The 19,926-nt window shown below is 48.1% G+C and overlaps 1 protein-coding gene across 1 annotated transcript in view; it reads left to right on the top strand.

Moving 5' to 3' along the window:
• The window catches only part of LOC138266178 (2'-5'-oligoadenylate synthase 1-like), a 33,495-nt gene extending 16,738 nt beyond the window's left edge, over nt 1-16,757 (top strand). Inside the window, exons 4-6 of the mRNA XM_069214652.1 lie at nt 369-607; nt 1,759-1,903; nt 15,228-16,757. Of these exons, the coding sequence (XP_069070753.1) occupies nt 369-607; nt 1,759-1,903; nt 15,228-15,500 (657 nt within the window). The 3' untranslated portion in view covers nt 15,501-16,757. The remainder of the gene's footprint in view (nt 1-368; nt 608-1,758; nt 1,904-15,227) is intronic.
• Nucleotides 16,758-19,926: the final 3,169 nt, after the last annotated feature.

Genomic DNA, 19,926 nt, shown 5'->3' with positions numbered 1-19,926 from the left:
GGAGAGGGTGGGCGAGATGCCCTTTGGAGTCCTTCCCCAGTCTTAAGAAGTATTACCATAGGGATGCATAGCGGAGAGTCTTTCAATTACACTGAGTTAGGATTTGAGTCTCCAAACAAACCTAGGCCCATATTTATACTTTTTTAGCGCCGTATTTGTGTCATTTTGTGACGCAAAATCGGCGCAAACTTACAAAATACAATTGTATTTTGTACGTTTGTGCTGCTTTTGCGTAAATAAATTACGCAAATGCGGCGATAAAAAAGTATAAATATGGCCCCTAATGTCTCCACTGGAATACCTGCAGGGCTTTACAGATCGATATATAAATGGTTCCTTGGACTAACCCAGGTTCTTTCTTCTTCCAGTATGTTAAGAGCAGGTATAAGGGATTTTCCCTGCCACCTAAGTATGCCCTTGAGCTGCTGACCATCTACGCGTGGGAGCAGGGCAGTGCAGCTGATGACTTCTGCACTGAAGAAGGCTTCTGCACAGTCCTGGAGTTGATCTGTCAGTACCGGAAACTCCGCATCTACTGGACCACAAACTACGACTTTAAGAACCCAGTTGTGGGTAATTTTGTGAGAAAGCAGCTGAGGAAAACAAGGTGAGTCAACCGTTCATATATGCAAATATGTATTTCATTACTTGTCCCTTTGTCACATAGGCTCTCATTATTCTAATGAGAGTACTGAATTTGAGCTGCAGAATTGCCTGCGGTGTGGGAAGACTGAGTCTAACCCACTACAGGTGACACCTGTCGCCCCAATCTGGGTTTTGTTCCGGCTAACTAGCAGTGCCTCATCTCTACCCAAGAGCAGGGATGATTGGGCAGCCAAGCGCATGACACAATTGAGTCCTCAGGGAAATCGTGGTCACTCAGATCTCATCCGTTTCTCTAAGTTACATTAGTTTCACATGTACAATGACAAACAGGCAGTATATGTTTCAAAAAGGTTTTAATGAAGCAACTGCATCTTAGATAATAACGCATGTAACGCATGTACTGCACAGAGTGCTTGTTTAAGAATGCAGTGCTGGCCTAAGCATAAAAAAACAGCTAGCTAGAGAGAAACAAAACAAGACCGCAAATGTGGTTATTGTTAAAATAATAAACAAAGCTGAATAAAATATATCTAGGTTAAAGTGCACAGCGGCAGGCCTAGTGTGCTAAAATAACATGCATGGAGCTAAAACTAAAATGGCTACACAACACCTTCTTATATGTGATACATCTGTTGATCGTCTAAATCACTCCTTATTTGTGTGCATGTCCTATCAGTATAATCTTTCTCTTTTCTTCTTATTTTCTGTCATCTTTCACCCATTTGTTCCTCCTTTTATCAACTTTAATTCCATATTACCCGTGGTTGCCCACCCTCCTCATCTTCACTTTATCCACTTTTCTCATGCTTTTTCAGTAGTTCTTCCCTTGTCTCTTTCCATTTATCCCTATTTTTTGCTTATTTGTCTTTCTCTCTTTTCTATCTCAATTGTTAAGGATCCCAAGCAAGGGACCACATACCTAGCAAAGAACTATTAAAGTAAAACGTATCTAGCTTTCGATGGAGATGTCTTCATCACTGTGTAATTTCCCATTGCTTGTATGACTTTGTCAATCGTGCTTACTATTTTCTGTGCTTGACTATCACTGCCTTTTTCTTAATTTCAGCCACTTTATATTCCTCTCTATGTCTGAGAGGAGACCAGAGATCCCTTTCTCCATCAAATAATGGATTAATTGCTGTTCCTTTTCAGACCTGTAATTCTGGACCCAGCAGACCCGACTGGAATTTTAGGGCATGAGGACTCCTGGGACCTTGTGGCTCAAGAGGCAAAAGCCTGTCTGCAAGAAAACTGCTGCCAGAACTGTGAGGGGGCAATCGAGGGATGGGGGGTCAAGGTAAGCTTTCCCCATTGCTCAACTTGCATCTCAGAAAAGGAAAAATATCCGTGATGAGGCAGCCTTTACATATTGCAGGCAGCTAGTAGCCTTTTTAGCCATTTTTTTTATCAACCTTCCTCACCAAACAGTCAAAGCTGTTTCATATCTTTGTTAGCGCACCCTTGGCTTATCTATTTCATCATAGTAAGTGATTGGATGCTGCTTTAAGGTCGATTAATCTTTTGACTTGTTTAAATTATATGATTAGTATTATGTAACACCACAGTATTAAATAATATTAATAACCATCTCTAAAGATTAGTAAACAATGCACTATGACCCATTTGGCCACGAATAACCACACCTTTTAGTATCAAATAAAACGTTATTTCCCTATATTAACAATGCTAAGGTCACGAAAATTAGTCTCTATACTAAATGCTACAAGTAAAGAAGCATCACAGGCTGTCGAATTGGCCTTAAGAATCTTAGTTCAAACAAAGAAAATAAAACAATAAACTCAATAGTTAGAACACTAATCAATAACATCAATATTTGAGCAAGAGAGATAAGATACATTTGATTCAGAAATAAAATGATGTCAAATCATACGTATAAAGAAAACACCTCACTAACTTCAGATTAGCATTAGCATGTTGGGCTTCATGTAAAAGTTTTAACATTAATTTAGAAAATATCTAGCTATGACACTATTTTAAAAAAAGCAGCAGTATTAAAACAGTAGCAGTTTGTAACTGAAAAACAAACGACAAATAACATTAAGTATATCACCTATATTTACCTATCCTAAGGTAATCAGCAAAAACTTCTACTTCATCAGGAGGACATCAGCATCAGACAACAAGATAGAGGGGCGGTTTAGAATTTTGGACAATAAGATTACTAAACCATCAAAGCATTAGTTCAGTATTGAACAGGCATAGTAAACTCAGAAAATAATAAAACACCAGAATGTCAGTAGACTGACTGGCAAAGCATGAAGTGTCAAAGTGACAGATCACACTAAGTATACGAAGTGAAATTTCTGGACACCAGGAAACAAGAACAAACTGATTGAACTGACCTGAAATGTCTGATTCTCTAACATTATATGAAACTTGCTAAACTCTTATGATTTGCTAAAACATCATGCAAAGAAAGAACTTCCAATTAGAAAGTTAATAGATCTCACAATTTCATAAAATGTTAGCTTTGAAAACGCTCATTTGCTTCTGCTCCTCTTGCGTAGCTCAGGTTTATACTAAATGTATCTTGCACACTTCCTTCTCTGGCTGCATCTGTAGGCCCTTTTCTTTTGGCATCTTCCAGATTTGCTTACAAACAGACAGCGGTTACAAAAAAATTGAAACATTTTCCTCGTGCCGTTTTTCCTCGAGAGAAACACACTTCATTTATAAAATGTACAGAACAAATTTGTAAGTCAAACAAAAGAAGTTTGTTATAGAGCGTACATGAGCACATACAATTGTATTGAGAAAAAGAACACCGGGAGTTAGATAACTTTCACTGTGGCCTTGTCTGCTTGAGGCATGGCAGAAAACCAAGAAATACTCATATTAGTTCAGCATTTTTTTTATTTTTTATAAAGAACTTTTATTGATTTTTGCAAAAGAAAGAAAACCATGATACAAACATCAAAACACGATGCCAACGGGCACCCAACATTGGTCGAACCTGTGATCCCAGACAGCACTAATATTAGAGATGACATATTGTTCAGGTGCCTATTGCGGTCTCCCATTTCCCCCATATCCTATTGTATTTATCCGGACATCCTCTAGCCTCATATACAAGTTTTTCACTCTGTGCGCACCAATCCACTCCCCGTCTCCATTTAGCCAGTGATGGGGCACTCTTGGCCTTCCAGTTTGCCACTATATCCCTCTTAGCCACTAAGCACGCCACCCCGAGGAAGATTCGATCCGGTCTCCTTAGTTCGGTGTCACCCATGCTCCCAAGAAGGAGGGGCAAAGGCTCTCTTTCTATATTCTCCTGCAACACCTCAGAAACCTCCCCCAAGACAGCTCCCCAATAGGCTACCATGGCCGGGCAGGTCCATACCATGTGAAAGAAGTCGGCTGTGGGATTTCTGCAGCGGGGGCACTCCGCAGTGGGGCGGAGGCCCGCTCTGTGTAGTTTGTCGGGTGTGAGGTATGCTGTGTGCAAAAAATACGTTTGTATCAGTCTAAGACGGGTAGCAATCGCCAGGGCACGCGGGGCCATTAGCGCCTCACTCCATTCCACCTCTTCCATGGGGCCCACCCACCCCTCCCATCTCTGGCGAAGCACCCCCAGGAAACCGAGGTGCCGGAGACCAGGGTGCGATATATCTGGAAAACACCCCCCTTGCCCAAGCTCCCCATCAGTGCCTTGGCCTCCATGGGGCTGCACTCGGGTATGGTTTCTCCCACTCGGATATGTACTGATAAGGCATGTCGGAGCTGGAGGTATCTGTGGAACTGTGTCTTATTTAATGAAAAGTTTTTCTGGAGATCTTCGAAGGATTGTATGTGTGACCCATTCCAGACATCGCCTAGTGTGGAGATGCCAATGTTATCCCAATTCTGAAACCCCTCCAGGCCCGCCACCTCCACCAATTGCCTCCCCTGCCACAATGGGGTCTGTTGGGTAAGACGGCCCCACCACCATGTCGATTTTTGAGCCGTCCGCCATCCCTGCAGAACCACCTTGGTCACGTCCGGGATGTCTCGAGAGATCGGACCTCCATAAAGGGTGTCCCAAATCCGTGGGTATCCCATCGTTTGGAGCTCCAGTCGGTATGCCGGATCTGTCCACCCACCCCCCATCCAGTCATTAATTACAAGTATTTGTGACGCGAGGTGGTAGAAATGGATATTAGACATGCCCAAACCTCCATCATACACATCTCTCTGGCAGGTTTTGAGTGCTAACCGTGAACGGGCTCCGCTCCATATAAATTGGCGTGCCAATGAGTCCATTTCCCCAAACCATTTCCTAGGAATGGGATGGGGAAAATTTTGCAGGAGATAGAGGAGCCTAGGGAGGATCATCATCTTGTAGAGCGCTATTCTACCAAGCAGGTTAAGAGGGAGTGTCCTCCAGTGTAGGAGATCGCTTCTAATTTTCCTGGTTAACGGTGTAACATTAAGTTCCCATGTCAACTCAGGGAGAAGTGAAATAAATATTCCCAGGTATTTAAAGCTGTTTCTTCGCACTGTAATATTCCGCTGCCAGTCCACACAGTCTCCGGAGCGGTGTAGGGGGACCAACAGGGACTTGGCGGGATTCAGGATCAACCCCGAGGCTTCTGCGAAAAGGCTCAGGATCTCTAGCACGCGGGGGCCACTTTTAGCCGGGTTGGAGAGATATAGGAGGACATCATCTGCGTATAGCGCCACACGGTCCTCTGCGCAAGCGGGCCAAGACCAGCCTTCGATCAGTGGATCTCCTCGCAGCAGTATCGCAAGAGGCTCTATCATTAATGCGAAGAGCAATGGGGATAGCGGGCAACCCTGCCGGGTTCCGCGGCCAATAGGGAACAGGTCAGAGACCACTCCATTCACCCGGACTCGAGCTGTCGGTTTGGAATACAGGAGTCTCACTAGGCCTCGGAATTTGGGGCAGAGTCCATTTTTCTGCAGGACCAATTCAAGGTAGGACCAATCCACTGTATCAAAGGCTTTTTCAAAGTCTAGTAAGAGTAATGCCAAGGGTGTGTGTGACAGAGTCCTGCGATGTGCCAGAGCCACATGCAGCCGCCTAATGCAGTGCCTGGTGCTACGAGTGGGCATAAAGCCACATTGATCAGGGTGCACTAGTGTGGGCATTATCTCTTTCAATCTAGAGGCCAGGGTCAAGGAAAGCACTTTGATCTCAATATTCAGAAGTGAGATGGGTCGGTATGCCGAACAATGCCGCGATGGGTTTTTGGTATCACAACTATCGTAGCTTGGTCAATCTCGGTGGGGAATCGGCCTAGTTTCTCGGCTTCTCCATACATATTGAGTAAGTGGGGACCCAGTATATCACTGCATTTGTTATATAGCTCTGCCGGGAGTCCGTCAGGGCCTGGAGTTTTGCCCGATGCCAAGCCGGAAATTGCACTGGTTATCTCTGCGAGGCTAATAGTTTCATCCAGTCTATTTCTTGCCTCCAGGGAGATCCTGGGGAGAGTGACGTCATTCAAAAGAGGGGTCTCTTTCTCAATGGCAGGGCGGGGGTGCATTGCATAGAGGCGGGCATAGTACGAGGCAAAGCTCTGTGCAATTTCAGCAGGTGTCCTGGAGAGGGAGCCCGAGGGTTCTAAAATCTCAGGTATAACCCTGCCGGCCAGAGGGCGAGCCGCCAGCCAGTGCAGGAGCTTCCCATTTTTATCCCCCCAGCCATATATACGGGCTACCGAAGCTCTCCACATGCACCTAGCCGAGTCTAGCATTATGTGTTTAATTTCTTCTCTGACCATAGTCAGCTGCCTCAGGGCAGTGGCAGACGAAGAGGTCGTTTGTTGGCGTTCCAGTCTCAGGGCCCTAGCCTCCAGGTCAGAGATCTGGGAGTTCCTGTCTCGCTCGCGGGTGCGGAGAAGGTGCTTGGCATGCCCTCTAAGGGTAGCCTTACAGGCGGCCCATAATGTTCCCGGGGACCGGACCGACCCCAGGTTCAGATCAAAATATTGGGTTAGTTGATTTCTGATCTCCTGGGTGTAGTCTTTGTCTTGAAGGTACCATGCGTTTAGGCGCCATATCGGGCGTCTGGAGGGATCTGCTCCACCTAGGCGGACCCGCACCGGTGCGTGGTCTGAAACTCCCCGGGGAAGTATCTCTGTCCCTGTGACGCTTGAGAGGTCCAGAGCGGACATGAATACCAGATCTATTCTGGATTGCGTCTGGTGGGCGGCCGACGTGTGGGTGCACCGACGATCCCTAGGGTGCCAGGTTCTCCATACCTCGCAAAGGCCAAGGCTCTCGGTCCAACCAGTCAGAGCCGAAGCCCTGGCTAATCTACTGGCCGTGATCTCGCCGGATACATCCAAATCGGGATCAAGAACCGCGTTGAAGTCCCCTCCCAACAGGGTGGTCCCCTGGGGCAGTCCCACAACCACTCGGCGGAGTGAGTGCAAGAAGGCATCAAGTCTCGTCGGGGGGGCATATGCAGATATAAAGTTTATCGGTGTTCCATGAAGAGTCCCCGTGGCCACAACAAATCTGCCCTGTGGGTCGACCTGCGTGGCTGTGATCACCACAGGCAGAGAGCGATGAAGTAAAATGGCTACCCCTCTAGAGCCCCTGGAGAAGCCCGCGTGGTATACTCTGTCATATCCTCCCCGCATGAGCATGGGGCACCTAGTCCCAAGGAGGTGAGTTTCCTGCAAGAGGACCACTGAGGGGGGAGTACCTGCGGAGAGTGTTAAATACTGCTGACCTCTTGATCTTGTCCAACAGGCCATTTACGTTCCAGGAAAGGACCTGGGTTAGTGAGTGCCAGGCATGAGTTGCGTAGGTGTTACATAGGGCTGAGTGTCAGGCTGTGGACCCAGGGGCGACCATTCCAAACATAACAAAGAAATAATAAGAGACCTAACCAACTTATTCCAATTCCTATCTAAACTAACTTCAAAAATCCCACCCCCCAACCACCCCCCTCCCCATACTCCCACCCCGGAAGCATCTGTCGCCCAAATACCCAACCAAAACCAGACAGCCAGCAGGACTGTCCTTGGGGTGGAGTGGTGGACCCCTCCATATAGTCGGATCAATTACAATTAGAGAAAGCCTGCCAAGTCTCGGGTGTCATATATTAGGGAGGCTTGGCGCCTTCTATAGTGACCCTTGTAAGGTCTGCATAGGTAAGTCTGACATCCCAAGTCTTTTGGACTCCCATCAGTGGGTGTCAAATGCGTCATATTAACCAAGGGCCGGGGACTGGCTCAAGTTGTTGTCATCTATTGATTGGTTTGGGGTCTGAGGCCCCAAGGGTTCCGCGGGTTCCCTCTCTGTTTGTGAGCCAAAGTCTCGGATTTCCTCATTATTTTCCAAGGTGTTTGTGTCTTTCGGTCTCCCTCTCCGGGATCTGGTGCGCCTCCGGCTCCTCCGGGGACCTCCCGGGGCGAGGGGACCAACCCGAGGGGCCCTCTCCGAGTGTCCCGAGGGCCCCCCTCGGGCTCCGACACCCTCCTCCGTCAGCCAGTCCCAAGCCTCTTCAGGTGTTTCAAAAAAATGCGCTCGCCCGGCCAGGAGGACCTTGAGCCGCGCGGGGAAGAGGAGCATGTATGAAAGTTGCATCCCTCTAAGTTTCTGCTTAACGTGTTCGTACGACCGGCGGCGGGTCTGGACCTCACGGGTATAGTCTGGAAAAATTAGGATTTTATGGTTCTCCCATTGAAGATCTTCCAACCTCCTAGCCTCTTTAAGGATATTGTCTCTATCTTTGAAGTTGAAGAAGCGCGCAATCATTGGACGTTTTGGGCCGCCTGGAGGGGGGCGCGGAGCCAATGCCCTGTGTGCTCTTTCGATCGCGAACCAGGGCGAAAGGGACTGCTCTGGCATCCAGGTTTTAATCCACTTCTCTAGGAACTCAGATGCACCACCATCTTCTATGCCCTCTGGGAGTCCGATGAAACGCAGGTTATTGCGTCTTGACCGGTTTTCTGCATCTTCCGCACGGCGGTGAAGCTCGCCGGTTCGGGTCTGCAGCTGGGCCACTTTACTTCTGAGGTCGGCTAGGTCGTTTTCAGTCTGGGAGACTCTAGTTTCAACCTCAGTGATCCGGTTCACTGCGTTTCTGAGGTCCTGTCGGACAAGACCCACGTCTTCTCGCACTTCCCCGATCTTAGTCTCTACCGCAGACTGTGATGATTGAATGGCTTGAAGGATGGCACTCACTCCGTCTGGTGCGGGGCCTCCGCTGGCTGTGTCTCCCTCTCCTCGCTGGCCCGCCGGCGTCGTGAACTGGTCAATCTTTTGCTGGGAGGGTGGGGGTTGTTTGTTCGCCTTGTCTCTCCCCATCGCAATATCGGAAACAGGAGTCAGGTAGCTCACTTCTTGCGGTCTTTCAAGTCCAGCCTAGGTCCCCTGCGCGTTTGTAGTTACCACAGTTATAAAGAGGGCGTGGGGAGAGGTGTTCAGGCCCAAGTTGTGGTCTTCTCCACCTTTGGCATCCGGTGGCTCCACGATGGGTCCGGCTCCATCCCGACCCAGCCGCTAACCGCCATTAGGTATTAAATGGTAAGGGGGGGGTAGGGTATCCTCTTCCCTAACTCCTCTCCCCTCCCCCACCCTGTTGTCACTTCGTGCCGTTACCTTCAGTAGGGCCTCGACCGGCCCCAGGGCTGATCACGCTGCACCCGTGGCGCCATGAAGTCACTCAAGGCCTATGCCCTTCGTTGGGCCGGATCACGGTGTGTTTCTCGGCGCGGCAGCGGTCCGCGGTGGGCCCGTTCAGAACGGGAACCCGGAGAGGGTGGCCCCAAGTCTTTCCGTTCAATTTTGGTTATTCGGACGTGTCAGTATCCTCAGAGAGGCCTCGTCCCATCCCGGTGTCTCCGCCACATTCCGCGGACCCTCAGCACACCTCTGTCATCACTCACGACACCAGGAAGTCCCTCTCCGCAAACGCCCCTCCGCCGCTCCAGCCCCGGCCCGCAGGGTCTCCCCTGGGTGCAGCGCAGCCTCTCAGCTCTCCTCGGCCGATGCCCTCGAGCCGGCGCACGGCCGCAGCGCCACCCACACAGCGCTCTCTCCCCCTAGATGCAGCAGCACTGCTCCTGCATGCCGCGGGGACCACGTTTGGAGCGCAGCCTCAGCTCCCTCCAGGGTTCTCTCCTCACCCCGCCACACCTCCGCTCCAGCTCGACCGCATCGGGCGGGATCGTCGGTTCGGCCCCGACTCAGCCGCGGAAATCAGCCCCGGCCGCCATTTTGTTTCCAGGGACGGATCGGACGGATCGGGCGCGGCTCGGGAACGGGGCCGCTCTCATGAAGTTACTCGCCGCCGGAGATTCCCAGGGGTCCAGGGGTCGCAAGGATCGTCAAGACGACGTCCTCAACTCGGTCAGGCCACTCTAACTACGGGCGGATGACGGAGGGGTCCAGAGCACTCTCAGAGTGCGACCGCCATCTTGACACCCGAAGCCACGCCCCTAGTTCAGCATTTTAGTTTTACAGAAAACATTTTAACCCCTAACATGACATTAACACATTTTCTAGTTCGTTTTCATGTAGGCCTCACACTCAATGGTGACTAATAGAACAAACACATAACATATGCAGGCCTTGGCTATTCTGAGTAAAGCACAATTTTCGTGTTGACATTATTTTTCATTTCAAACATTTCCACACATTAGTGCATCAGTATATTACATATGAGAAAAAATATTAGTATTAATTTCTGGGCTCACACATTCCACAAATATAGATCTATTCTGCAATCTCATGCCACCTCCAAGATACAAACATCAACAAATATGTTCATCTTTACAAGCCTTTGTCTGCTTCACACAAGTCCAGTACCTTAATACAAACCCTTGCAGTCTCCAAAATAGTTCCCACTCAGCTGGCATTCATACCCACTTACAGATGCAGCCATGATTTCACACCCAATTACCCTTACAACAACACTCCTACACCTTTTGTTCTTACAAAATCCAAGCAGTCACTTCCAGCGTAAAAACAAGTCAGAGGTTTCCAGTAGAAGCCCGAGTCTCTTTTAAGATAGTCTAGGTACTAGCCTAGGTCCTAGTTACCTCAAGGAAAATTTAACACCACTCGCTTCCGACGATGAGTACATGCAAAATTGAAGCACACAGAAGACCAAATCAGAAAGTAAAAGGGACATATACTACCTTTCAATCACACCTCGTTATTTGCAGAACCACAAAATTCATAAAAACTGAAAATACACATTTATCATACCTTTTCTGAGTCCATCCTCTGAGACAACTACCTCGCCCATTGGCCTTTAGTTGGAAATGGGGCCCATTGCTTCGATAATTTACCAGTAGTCTCTACTCTGATTTCTTCAGAAAACACATGTAGCAGGCCCACTCATCGCACCCTCAAAAGAAACAGGGTCAGAGCGGCAGAAATACCAACTCCACACAGAAAAGGGGTGGCCTCCAGCATACAGCTGTGGGCAGCAGGAGCGGCTCCTCCATAAGGGTCGCCCCCCCCGCCCAGCAGCAGAAGCTGCAAACCTTTCAGACGAAAGGATGATAAACTATGGGGCATTGGGGGTGGCGTGCACTGAGGGAGAGTGCTAAGCACTCTCCCTCAGAGCGCATGTGTGTTTGGCCGGCTGTCTTGGGCGGGCCAAACACACATGCACAGTAGGCTGTCTCCAGCCCCGCAACTGTGTTGTTGGGCTGGAGAGAGCCTGCACAGTCTGCGTTCTCAGCAAATCCTGCTTTGGGCAGCGTCAGGAGATTGGCGCAGGGCAGGCTGGGAGCCTGTGCCTGCAGCAGAGACTGAGGCGAGTTAAGGTAAGGTTTAAAATTTTTTTTTATGTATTTCCCCGACCTCGCGCCGCACCCGCCCCACCCCTTTTAGGAGCTGCGAGCTCCGACTGGTTGGCAGAAAGGCAGGAAATACTAAGCTGGTACAAGCCAAGCTCGACATGGAGGGGCGGGTCCAGCCAGCCGAAAAACAATCTGTACACCAAACAAAAGACTGGGGAGGCAAGGAAGGACTGCATTGTGGCCAGGAAGGTGGAGCCTGCACTCCAAAAATAACTATTTCAGAGATCACAGTGGAAGACCACCTCTTCTCCCATGAGTGAAAATTAAAAGGGGAGTGGGGCAGTTTAGGCTATTAGTGGCCAAAACAGAACAGTCCAAGGCACACAGGTAGCACAGAGGGTGACCTACCACAAACACCCACTCCAAAGAGAAGTGGAGTGAGAAACCAGTGATCTAGTAAACATCCCAGTCGAGGATCATAACCCAACACCAGCTGGGAGGTAGGGAAAGGCAGGCCAGAAATTGTAATCAGTGCCACTCAAACCCCATTGAAGTCCAACAAGGCAACACACTGCCAACACAAGAAGCCATCAAGGAATGCAGATATTCCACATGCCCAGCAGGGTGCACAGGAGGTAGCTCAAAACCAGTCTGCACAGTAGAACAAGAGTCTGGGGAACACTGAGCTCAGCAGTGTGCCAGAAACCCGAACCACACAGCCTCCAGCAAGGAGGCAGAGGCACATAGAGCCTAAACAGGAAGTACAAGATAGGGAGATGGGACACACATCCCACAAGCCTCGAGCCCAGCAGGGAGCACAGGTAAAGCCTACGGCTAGCCCACACTTGTGAAAAAGGGAGAGCCCTCATATGTCTTTAAGGGAAGGGGCCCCAGTCCACTGAGAGAAGTTAAACCCTAGCCCGTAACGCAACAGCGAGCACACAAGGGATGGCCCACATCAGTCAACCAGCTTGGGGGTATCAATACTTATTAACAGAGAGCTGCAACACTGTAGAGAAGACCAGCCTCAAGCCCAGGAGGGAGCCAGTGAAGTCCAGGTGAAACATCAGAACAGGACAAGACAACCTCCAACAAGAATGGATGGCAGAAAGAAGAACATAGTATTGTTACAAGAGGTGAGGAGACAGAAAAACACATCAATATCCCACACATACCATACCTGGGAGAGGGCATAGTGGGAAGCATAAGCCCAGTCAGTACCCTAGGACATCATTTACCTGCCCACTGGCAAAATAGCCCCTGGCACTGCACACAGAGGAGGGACATCAGAGGCCAAACACCTAGCCTTCTAACCTGGAGGTGGGGGTAATCCACATCCATAATGGGGCCCCACAGCAGCATAAAAAAGGGCAACCACAAACCCAGTCCTAAATTCATCAGGGAGCCACTGAAGCCTGGGAAGTACAAGCAAAGCACTGCAGTTGCCTCCACACTGCCTCAAGTAAGCCAGTAAGTAGACTGCCAGAAAACCCTAAGCCACAAGCCCTGTAGGAGTGCAGGAAGCTAGCAAAACAAGGAACAGATCCAGAGCGGCAACGAACTGCTAGCATCAAGGAGGCATGCCACTATAACAGTATCCAAAATTAAGTAGGAACTCCCATCCAGAGACAGGAAATGCACAGTGATTGCCTCTTAGACGAGACAGATAAAGGATACAGAAGGGTACAGGTTATCATTAATAGGCACACCTAGGGGGTAGTGAGTCTACATTTTTTGTTTTTAGTTAGAAAGTAGGGTTTGCCTGTCTCTAGAATGTGGGCACACTTCCTAACATAAGACCTGCAACAAAGTGATCGGGTGATAATGCTCTATGAGCCAGCGCTACACCCTATTCCTCTAAGCATAGTCACAGCCATGCAAAGGTTGATACTATTCATTGTAAGCTTGTAATGTAGAATGTGTATTTTCCTACATGCTTCATGAATCTTCTTTTTGTTTTAACCACCCTATCAGACGGGTACTACTAATTAAGTAAGATGTTTGGGCAGCATAAGCGTTAAAACTATGGGGACTTAGGGGGTGATTCTGATTCTGGCGGGCGGCGGAGGCCGCCCGCCAGAATTCCGCCCCCATTATACCGCTCCGCGGTCAGAAGACCGCGGAGGGTATTATGAGTTTTTCCCTGGGCTGGCGGGCGGTCTCCAAAAGACCGCCCGCCAGCCCAGGGAAAAACTCCCTTCCCACGAGGATGCCGGCTCGTAATCGAGCCGGCGGAGTGGGAAGGTGCGACGGGTGCAGTGGCACCCGTCGCGTATTTCAGTGTCTGCAAGGCAGACACTGAAATACTTTGCGGGGCCCTCTTACGGGGGCCCCTGCCGTGCCATGCCATTAGCATGGGCACGGCAGGGGCCCCCAGGGGCCCCGCGACCCCCCCTACCGCCATCCTGTTCATGGCGGCTTTCCCGCCATGAACAGGATGGCGGTAGGGGGGGTCAGAATCCTCATGGCGGCGGAGCGCGCTCCGCCGCCATGAAGGATTCCCCCGAGCAGCGGTAAGTCGGCGGGAGCCCGCCGACTTGCCGCTTCTGACCGCGGCTGAACCGCCGCGGTCAGAATGCTCGTGGGAGCACCGCCAGCCTGTTGGCGGTGCTCCCGTGGTCGGTGGCCCTGGCGGACACCGGCCGCCAGGGTCAGAATGACCCCCTTAGTCTGTGTATACCATCACAATATGTTGACCTAGTTACAGGCTAGCTCACATTGCGCCATCTGGGACCCTAAACTGATAGGGTACCAGATGGTGTCTGCAATCTCAGAACATGACAACTCTAATTCCCCCAAGGAAATCGTGGAAACAGATCTACCCTTTCGATGTTAACTCAGGCATGCCTAAAGGTAATCATAAGAAGTACCCTGATTGGCATTTTCAATATTTATTGAAGCAAATGCACTCTTGTGTAAAATATGTGTGCTGCAATGATTAATAGAGGGAAAAACAATATTGTAGCCAGGATTACAAGAATGGCGAAGCCGATAAACAATTAAACTACTGTACCTTTGCTTTGATTATATGATTACATATAATTGTGCCCCTACATAGCGCTGCCTGTCCTAATAGGCGTAGGGTCTGTGGGGCTGCCAGAATACCTTGGAGTTGTCTAACTCCCCATTTACCTACGGGCTTGAGTCATCTGGTAGTCAGTCTTGGTGTAGAACATGCCGCCGTCTCTCTCAGGATGGTGATGAATTCAGATGGGCTAGAATTCAGGCTCGGGCGGCATCAAAAAGCTCCTTTGTTCAAACAAAGGCTTGATGATGTTCATTAAATAAACTTGGCCCATTTGTTCTGTGCCTGGGCTCTGGTCCAGCTGTCATTGTTGGTTCTTACCACCCACAGCTGTGGCTGAATGGACAACAACAAACCAGGACAGTTTGCACAGTGTACCCCAGTCCTTGGACCGAATGTTCTATGGTGTGATAATGTGCCTACGAAGAAATGTATTTGTAAGCAAACATTTTCTGAGTACAATATCTCATGTGGACGCAGAAGCAAATGTGTGTAAAAAGTCATAGTTTAAAATATGTCAACTTAATGTGTGAACATGGACGTGCTTGTGCACAGGGCCTGTGGAGCCTCACGACAATCCCTCCAAAAAATACAAGTAAGATTACATTTAACATGAGCAGCTTCAAGTTTCAGAATACCTAGAGGCCTTAATCGTGCCTTAAGTCTTTTGCTATGTGCTGATGTTTGTGATGATCAATGATGTCAATCAGTGAGAATCAAATTAAATGAGTGCATCTGGTTACCTTTACAGGACCTTAATTGAAAATCCTAACCATGCTGTAGTCCAGATTTTGCTGTTGTGTACAAATGGACAATATTTCTTGGTCTACATGAATTTCGTTCATAAGTTATTTTTCATTTTACAGCCGGCAGTATGGTTCCCTGGGTTCCGTACTCCACCTCAAGAGAAGCAGATCTTTGTGAGAAACCCTAATGGCAGAACCCACATCTACCATGTCCAAGCCAGACTCTCTGTGCAGGACCTGAAGATGATGATCGAGAAGCGTGTGAATATCCCGGTAGATCAACAACGTTTGACCTACAGTGACAGAGAGCTGGAAGACCAAAACACCCTGAAATACTACAGGATCCCCAATGAGGCCACCCTTTTCCTGTTACTGAGACTGCGGGGTGGGTGAGATTCCAATAACAACACATGGAAAACCACATAAAATCCAGTACTGGCATGCGGACACCAATGTGACGATGAAGGGATGGGAGAACCTTAGCATGATGGCACACGAGAAGGAGAATGTGGAGTGACAGAAAGGGGTTGTAAAAGTACAGGAACAGGAGAATCCTAGAATGAGAGTCCAGTGGCAGTAGAACCCTAGGGTGGGAGCACAGGGGCAAGATAAAACCTAAGCGCAAGGAGATCCTAGAATGTCTTCAAGACCACAGAAGAACCATACAGTGACTGCAGAGTGGGAGGCAAACTCTAACGTGAAATCAAGACACACGAACCCTGTCAGGACAGTGCAGGTGAAGGATACACCTGAAGTGAAAGCACCAAAAAGATGAACCAACAATGACAGCAAGGAAAGGAGAGAATACTTGAGTGGCAGCACAGGTATAGAAAAATCTCACAAATGGCAGCACAATGTTAGGCGAACCCTAAAATACACAGCTCAGGTGTACAAAATCTCTAGAGTGACAGCACAGGCATAGGACAGCCTAGAGTGAGAGCACAAGGAGGAGGAAGAACCCTGCAGCGAGAGGAATGGGGCAGAAGAGCAGAGTGATGGCACTGAAAATAAAGAAAGAATAGCTGCAGTAATAGCACAAGAGTGACAATGGGAGAGCCTTAGTGGTTCAGAAGAACCTTAGGTGATAGGCCAAGGTCTGTAGAAACCTAGGGTGACAAGACACATGTGGACTAATCCCTGAGGGACAGCTCAGGGCGAGAAGCACACTAGAGTGACAGCACAGAGGTCAGAGAATCAAGAGTAGTAGTATAAGTGTAGGGCAACCATAATGTGACAGCACAGTCCCAGATTGCTGATATTGGGGTGGAATGACCTTAGGGAGTGACATCAGAGCTACAGGAAAGAAAATTCACCACCCATGGGCCAGAGCGCTGCCTCCATAGCTATTAGAAGCAGAGACTTCTGAAACACAGTGACAGTAGAGGCAGGAGTGACAGCGCAGTGCAGGAGATTTCCAATGGTGACTTCACGTGCAAAACGTCAGGGGAACAGTAGACCCTTTGAGCAGAAGATGGTGGGACACACCCCATACTGGAAAAATGTGTGGAAGAATTCTGATCCAGAGAGTACTTGATTTTGATGAATGTTTATTGCCCGGAGCCTGTATGTATGTGTGTGTATAATATATATACACACATATGTATGTATATGTTTATTTATTTAATAAATTGATATATTATCTGAAATAGAGATGGCTTCAATATGTCTGCTTTTTTCTTCTGGTTTCAGCAGCAGTATTCATCTAAAGGCACAGTTCTCCCGGGATACAACCCTGGATTATTTTTCCTCTGTAAAATTTATGCTAGCCTTATGTAGGGCAGCAATATGTGCTGCTAGCAGGCTATGGGGTTGGGTGTATCTCTGGGCTGAAGTAGCACCTGGGAGAATAAATGCGGTGCTGGGTTGCGGCGATTAAGGAAGGCTTCAGTTCTCAAAAACATGGGCAACGAGTGAGTCAAGAGCTATTTTGACTCTGGCCTTCCACTAATAATTACAGATTTATTGTAAGGGTTGCAAGTGAAACAAGCATTGTAAACCCCAATGGATCGTGCCTTTATGATGCAAGGACTGAGCTGTTGACTTTGCCAATGTTTTTCCCTAAAGTATTGTTAAAAAAGGTCAACTAAAAAATATTGGAGGGAAAACAAAGCCATATCTTGTGGCATCATAAAACTATACACTGAATTCAATGTTTTTAATCTTCTTAAATGGCACGGTTCATTTTGCAAATACTTCTCACTATGTAAACACTGCACATATTTAAAAAGGAATAAAGAAGTCTCAGAATGTGAAGAGAAGCACTTGCCAAGGCCTAGTTTACTTTCCATACAATTCAGCCATTTGGCCCTATGCGGTAGTCCATGGGCCTCCAGGAGAAGTGCATGCTAAGGACACCTTCTGGCTCTGACGCAAGCTGAGTGAGTGCATTAAATGGCAAATCTCCCTGTGCCATGAAGGCTTTTGTTTGCCAAAGCTTGTGCTTTTTCGCACTGTGTGAAATGCAGTAAATAAAAGAACAGCCCTCAAAGTCTGCTCTCCAGCCATACCCCAGCAAAGATATCCTTGGTGCTCTGCTTTTACAGACAAGATGGGAAAAGGTGAGGCGCACCAAAGAGCATGTGGGCAGAGAGGAGGAGCAGATATTTGAGTGGGGAACCAGGACACAGGGAGAGGATTAAGAAATGCATTAATTTTCACGGAATGCTCAATGAAGAAGATAAAAGTAGTTGCATCAATGTAAGAAGTGGAAGGATACAGGTCAGTCAGTCAAACAGAATATGCTGCAAGGGAGAGACAAACACAAAAAAGGAAGGAAAGCCATCAAATAAGAAGCAGGAAAAATAGATTTCCAATAAAGCCAACCAATGGCTGCAAGCCCACCGTAACTTCACAATAAGTCCTTCGTGACAGACAGCTTTCTCTGTGTGGTAGGTAAGCCCTAAACAGAAAATGTAAAAATTAGGAGAGAGAGGTGAGGAAACAGTGGACATGCGGGGGTGAGAAGGAGGAGAGGAGATCTGAAAGGGAACCAAATCTGAGGGCCTGAGGGAAAGTAATGACAGATATGCACGACCCTGGAATGCTTATAAGAAAATAAAAAATAGTTCCCTGATGTCAGCTAAAGATAGATATAAGTCATCTTATCAAACGTATGGTAAAGAAGAACTGTTTCATGAGTGGGACAAAAAGAAGAGGTAAAAAAAATCCACTGATTTAAGAACATGGAACTGAAACAGTCACTAAACTATCCAATAATGAGTAAAGGAACATATGGAACATATTTACAAAGTCCTATTGCCACCGGAACGTCACTTTTTGTGACTCTCCGTTGGCGCAGTGCCCTGCGTTGTATTTACAAGGTGGTGTTAAGCCACTTTTTGTGGCTTAGCGATACCTTGTAAATACAGCCCCCTCACATACAGCACTTTGCGTGGAAGAGGTGTGCAATGGGTGTTGCTATGAGCGTGCCACAGCAACACCCATTTCAGTTTGACACTGCCCCAGATTTATATTTCGTAAACCTGAGTCAGTGCCAAAATCTAACGTCACTCAAGGGGTGCGTTAGAGTGGCGCAATGAGGAGAAATGCTTTAATTTCTCCTCATTTTTAGGGTTGAGTCTGCGTCGCATGCGTTTCGCTAAGCGAGACGCTTCAGGAATTAAAAAGGGCTCGGAGCCCTGTCCACGTCATGTCAGTGTCTTTTATTGGCCCGTGGGCTTGCCTGTTGGAATCTGCATGATTTCATTAGTGGAAGGCATGCATACGTCATGCCTTTTCCGGTGGATAGCCCTCCTCAAGCGCATCGACAAGTACAGAAAACATGCGAGGCTTGCTGTTTTCCATCCGGCTCGTGGACTAATTTTTCTCTATTTTCCCAGCGCGATCTGGCTTGGCAGAAGTCGAGCGTTTTACATAATATCGACCCTGTTACACAGTTCGTTGCACTTTTTCCGGTTACGTGCATAATTGCACTTTTGCCGATAGGTTTCATTACCAGTGAAAAGTCCGGTTAGGAGTTTACAACGCTATCAGCTCTAACACGAGGAAACGCAAGACCCGTTGCATTGCAAATGCTTGTTTAGTCTTTCTATGTGTGCTGTGTTCTGCAGCACTCATAGAAAGAGCAAATCGCCAATAAAGATTTTTTTTTTGTGCAGGAAGGCGTCCCCTCCTGCACAAAAACAATCTCCCTCTCAACCCAGCGATCCTTTCACCATGGCGCAAGGGAGGCTGCGTGGCGCTCGGTGTCAAATTTAGTGCCGGTGCAGGGGGAAACACAGGGGTGCACCTTATTCTACTAAATATGGCACATCCCTGCATTTTGAAAATGACGTAGCGCGGTGCTGCCAAATTTGGTGCAGCACTGCACTCTGACATTTTCCAGTAAATCCGGGCCTATGTATATTTGCTGCAAATGGGTTCAACCCATTTAGTCCTAGACTTCTACTGAAGTGAGTCTCACTAACTGTCTCACTCACTGTAAAATCGGAGTAATTGGTGTGAGTGTGTTCATAGCCATTGTTAGCCTTTTACAAATAAGGCTGCTGTGATGCAGCTAGGGTAAGGAGCACTGGGCTGGTAACATGTGCAGGCTGGACGTGAGAGACTACTGCTGTGAGCAGCCTGCTAATTGGGTACAGGTTACATGCCTGTGGCAGCTTTAAACTTTGACCCCTTTTGATTGATCTAAAACGTCCTTTTAAATATTAATATGGCATGCCTATGTAGGCCTTATTCCCCATAAAGGCAAGGTGCATGGATTTTAAAGGTAGGACACGTAAAAGCTAACACTGAACATGTCCTTATAGTGAAATATGCCAAAAAGCTATTTTCACTGTAGCAAGGCTGGCTGCTTCCA

The sequence above is a fragment of the Pleurodeles waltl genome, chromosome 11, assembly GCF_031143425.1.
Source record: "Pleurodeles waltl isolate 20211129_DDA chromosome 11, aPleWal1.hap1.20221129, whole genome shotgun sequence".
NCBI classification, from domain to species: Eukaryota; Metazoa; Chordata; class Amphibia; order Caudata; family Salamandridae; genus Pleurodeles; species Pleurodeles waltl.
This window is presented reverse-complemented; position numbering and strand designations above follow the sequence as displayed.